The sequence below is a fragment of the Gavialis gangeticus genome, unplaced genomic scaffold (assembly GCF_001723915.1).
Source record: "Gavialis gangeticus isolate Ggan-Ray unplaced genomic scaffold, GavGan_comp1, whole genome shotgun sequence".
NCBI classification, from domain to species: Eukaryota; Metazoa; Chordata; order Crocodylia; family Gavialidae; genus Gavialis; species Gavialis gangeticus.
The window spans coordinates 71682226-71686757 of record NW_017729022.1 but is presented as its reverse complement, the minus strand read 5'-3'; the positions used below and the strand labels follow the sequence as shown (position 1 = coordinate 71686757).

Here is a 4532-nt window from a genome sequence, read left to right as displayed (position 1 = left end):
TTGCAAGGTCCCTTCCAGCCCCTCACAATCTATGAACCTCACAGGATTCAGGCTGAAGAGATTTGAAATCCTTGAGTGGATTCCCAGTACTGGAGGGTGCATCTACATGTGTGCTTTACTGCAGAGTAGACTTACTTCACAGTGGGAGCATCTACACAAGACGCTGCATTGCTGTAGCAATGAGCAGCAACATAGTTTCAGCAGGCACTGACCGTGACACCACTGCTACTGTGCAGTAGCTCGTTACTACTGTGCAGTAGGTTTGGAAACCTAAAGCAAAGATAGTAGTAAATGAGCTAACCTAAGCGCTAAGCTAACCTAACCACTGCTACTGCACAGCAGCTTGTTGCTACTGCAGTAGGGTTGGAAACCTAAGCTAAAGCAAGTACCAACTGCACAGTGGGGTACACATGTAGACGTGCCCAGTAAAGCATCACAGTCTACACATGCACTGGTATTAGGGTGCAGTAAACTAATTAACTCTGCCGTAAGATAATACTGTTGAGCACTATCTTATGGCAGAGTACATTACTGCACTGAAACACATGTGCAGATGGTGACTGGGGACATACATTGTGCCTGGTCAACACAGTCAGCTAGGGGCCTGCTCTACCCTGGCTCAAATGCTGCTGTCCCTGGGTCATGGGTAGACACTGTGCTTGGAAACAGTTGACTCCGGTGTGAACTGCCCCGGAGTTTATTGTGATGCTTTGATTTCATGTGTAGATGCACCCAGAGTGAATTTTATCCCCACTGGCAAATATATATATTGTATAATCTATAGCCATAATTTAGAGTTCAGAGTCATTGACACAAGTTTCTTTTGCTGCTAATCTATAGTAATTGAAAAATGCATATATTTATAAATTTGCACATAATACACAGGGAGATGCTAATGCAAAGCTAGATGAAGACTAGCATTAATACACAGTCACTTTGGCAAGTGTCTCTTGGCAAACAGGCTTCTATGAGATGCTTCATTTGATCTTCTGGAGGGCACTGCAAAGAATTCCCATCTCATCTGCAAATGAAATAACAAGAACAGTTGTTCCTAAACCTGTCTCCAATACATTGAAATAGGATTGCAACATAGTTATCTGTTCAACACCCAAATGAATAATTCAGGGGAAGTGGGTAACAAAGGCTATAAACAGACATCTTTGAAGCAGGATCAGCTGTGCTGGGATGTGTCCCAGCATAGCTTCATTGGCACCTACTGACATCACGGGGACCCTTGTTCCACAGTGTGGGACCCTTGATGCTTCCAGGGCTTCAAGGGCCTGATCCTGCAGGACAACAACCCCAGGTACCAAGTTAAGGCACAACAGTGAGATATGCATGCCAGTGATATAAGCATGTATCTGTAAGCAGGAGAACCCGCATATAGTTCCTCCACTTAAAGACATGAATCCTGAATTGGGGTGCCATAGTCTGATATAAGAACCATGGGAATCCCCTCAAGAGGGATTCCCAAGGCATGCAGTAAGCAGAAAGACATCCTCCTATTTGTGGCATCACAAACAATAACTACCTTTGGTCACAACAACATTTTTGGACACCTGGAGCGTGACCGGGGACAAAGAAGTCTGCCTGCTTGCAACTTGTGCTGCTATAAACATTTCTATAGCAGCACAAGGGCAACATCTATTTGCATCCAAACTATGCATATTGACTTCACCGGGTGATCTGACAGACAACTGGGATACATGACCAATTTATACCATTGGAATTTAAATCAAATTTGTATACTGATGCATGATGTTCAGACAAATGGAATAAAAGTCCTTTCTCTCTTCGGTTCACGTGTCAGGTCCTAGCTTTTGAGGAAGCCAGTGTTGCAAAAGGGAAATTTCTTACTGTTGATGGTGTCAGCTAAATTCCTCAACTGCTTTGCATTGTCCAGAACCTCAATCCTTTGGGTGTATGGATTGTAACGAACAGAGAAAGGGCGAGGGATTGATGAAGCAAATTTTCTGAAGGAGAAAGACAAAGATGAATATCATAACATTTCAATTTAAGCAGCAGTCCCCTTTAAGCTGAGTGAAGCATTTGCTGATGTATAAGGAGGTCAGTATAAGAAACCAAATGAAGACCTGCTTCATAAACAGACTGCCAAGGCATTATGCAGTTCTTCAGCAATGTTCTTGAGGCCAACCTGGAAGGCTTTTCTCCAGGTGTATCTTTTTAGGAAATAATAAGTTTCTATTGTAGTAAGGGTGATTTCAGTAACACTCTCCTTTAAGCTGAGTGTCAGGTTGCAGGATTTCCCAGACTTTAAGACCTCATTTGCCTTTTAATAATACAGTATATGATCAGATCTGGCATACATTAGAAAAACAGTATGGCTGTTCTAACCTCTGAAAAAAACACCTAAACAATAAAGGGCTGGGGAAAAAAAGGCTCAGTAAAACTTTAAAAACCAAAGAAGCAGCTTTCAAACTTCAGACTTTTTCAGTATGCTCGATCCTCATCTACAGCGATACACAAAAAAGCTGCAGGGTTTACCTGTTTGTGTGTGTGTGTGTGTGTGCGCACGCGCGCAAGAAAGAGAGAGCTTTAATGACCTGATTAACAACCGTTGTAGCTGAACAACATATGGAAATACTGAACAACCATTTCTAGTAGCTATAAATATTTAGTGCCTGATTCAACACGTATTGAACTCTGCAGGGGCTTTCCCACTGACTTCAATAGGCATAGGATTAGGCCCTTAATAAAGATGACTGCATTACCTTAATTTTTCTTTTGCATCTTTAAAACTTTCCGCAACATAGTATCTAGGCTGGAACTCAGTGACAGGGTACAGCTGAACTGCAGTCTCCTCTAGGACCAGGGGCTGAACCTCAGGCTTATCTGATAAACAGTACTGCATACAAAGAGCAAATGATATATTTAAAATAAAAAGGGTTAATCAGTGTATAACAAAGAAGGCTGATGACACTTCAACATCCATTTTCTTGGTTAATCAGGGCTTACCATATTTACTCAAATCCAAGATAAGCCCCTCCTTCCCATCACCTTGGGGGAAGAAAATCCTCATCTTAGATTTGAGTACCAGCATAGGACAGGTGGCGGCTCAGTGCTGACTTCAGCTCTGGGCCCAAAGCCAAAACAGGAACTGAGCTACTGCCTGCTCTGGGCTGGGGTGGCTCATACAGTGGGGAAGGTGGCTTGCAGTGGGCTGAACACAGGGAAGACCATGTTTTCGGAGTGAAGGGCACAGGAGGGAGATCACATGTGGTGGGGGGATGCACAGGAGCCTGTGTGATGTGCAGCTTGGGAGGAGTGTGGGAAAAACATTGCAGCCTTCCCCCTGACTCCCAGCCACTTACATTCTGTAGGCCCAGAGCTGCTGCCACTGATTCTGCCTGGCCAGGATGGACCAGGACTGGGGCTGCTGCTTCTGACTGCCCCAGAGCCCCTACAGGAGGTAAGAGGCAGATGGGGGCAAGTGGCTGTGTGGAAGCAGGCAGTGGAGAAAGCAGGAAATGGTGAAGGACAGGCAGCATGGGGGCAGGCACTGTGGGAAGGAACAGGTGGCAGGAGTGATGTGCAAATATGGGGGTCATGGGGTAGGGAGGGCAAGCACTGGGGACAAGCAGCAGAGGGGCAGGCACAGGCATGGGGGGCAAAGGGGGTGGGAAGGGGGCAGATGGCAGAGGGACTTGGGGGGCAAGTGAGAGGAGGGACAGCAGGAGGGAGCAGGCACAGGTACAGGGGGGCAAGGAAGTGGGGTAAGCAGGGAGACAAGGGGCAGGGATCTGGTCTCTCAATCCCAGTCAATGCTTCCCCTGCCATAGTGGGTGGGGCGGGGGTAGGGGGGGAAGTCACAACTAATTAGATTTTATGCATGTAAAGTGGTAACAAATTTATAATTTCTCATGTAGAGAATCCAATTATTGGCAGGGGTCATCTTAAATTCAAAGTAATTTTGGATTCAGATAAATATGGTAATTCTTCTCCCACAAAAGTAAAAAAGAATTGACCATTGGGTATAAAGGGAACAGGGAAAAGCTCAAAGGGAATAAAAATGAGCAATTTATGAAGTATAACTTTCCCCATCAAATGCCACACTTTAATAAGCCATTTACTTCATTTTGAATGCCCAGGAGGTACAGTATACAAAGATATAAGGGCATTCAGAAGACAAATGTAAGTCAATTATAAAAAAAATTCACATGAACTGTGTAACCTATAGTGTTACTGGGGACCTACCTGTAACTCGCCAAATGAAGAGAGGAGCCCAGCACCATAGGCCTTTATGGAATCACCTTCTTTACAGAGTCCAAATTCCACAGTAAACCAATAAACCTAATGGGAAAATTAGACATAAATATAGGCATTGCTTTTTATTATACTTACAACTTAAACTTCCTGTAAATAAGGTTTGTTCTGTTTTTTTAGTTTAGCTTTGATGATGCATAAATGGTACAGTTCTCTGTAGGGCCCACTGGATGGAAAAGGACTACTCATGAGAGTGAGGGTTACCAAAATTGAGCCTACTAGAGAAAGGAAAAATATGGGACTACAAT

General features: G+C 44.2%; 1 protein-coding gene across 1 annotated transcript in view; it reads right to left on the bottom strand.

Annotated features, from left to right (window-relative positions):
* Nucleotides 1-790: 790 nt before the first annotated feature.
* The window catches only part of PAH (phenylalanine hydroxylase), a 92219-nt gene continuing 88477 nt past the window's right edge, over nucleotides 791-4532 (bottom strand). Inside the window, exons 10-13 of the mRNA XM_019515360.1 lie at nucleotides 4216-4311; nucleotides 2733-2866; nucleotides 1858-1973; nucleotides 791-1021 (exon numbers count right to left, since the gene is read on the bottom strand). Of these exons, the coding sequence (XP_019370905.1) occupies nucleotides 978-1021; nucleotides 1858-1973; nucleotides 2733-2866; nucleotides 4216-4311 (390 nt within the window). The 3' untranslated portion in view covers nucleotides 791-977. The remainder of the gene's footprint in view (nucleotides 1022-1857; nucleotides 1974-2732; nucleotides 2867-4215; nucleotides 4312-4532) is intronic.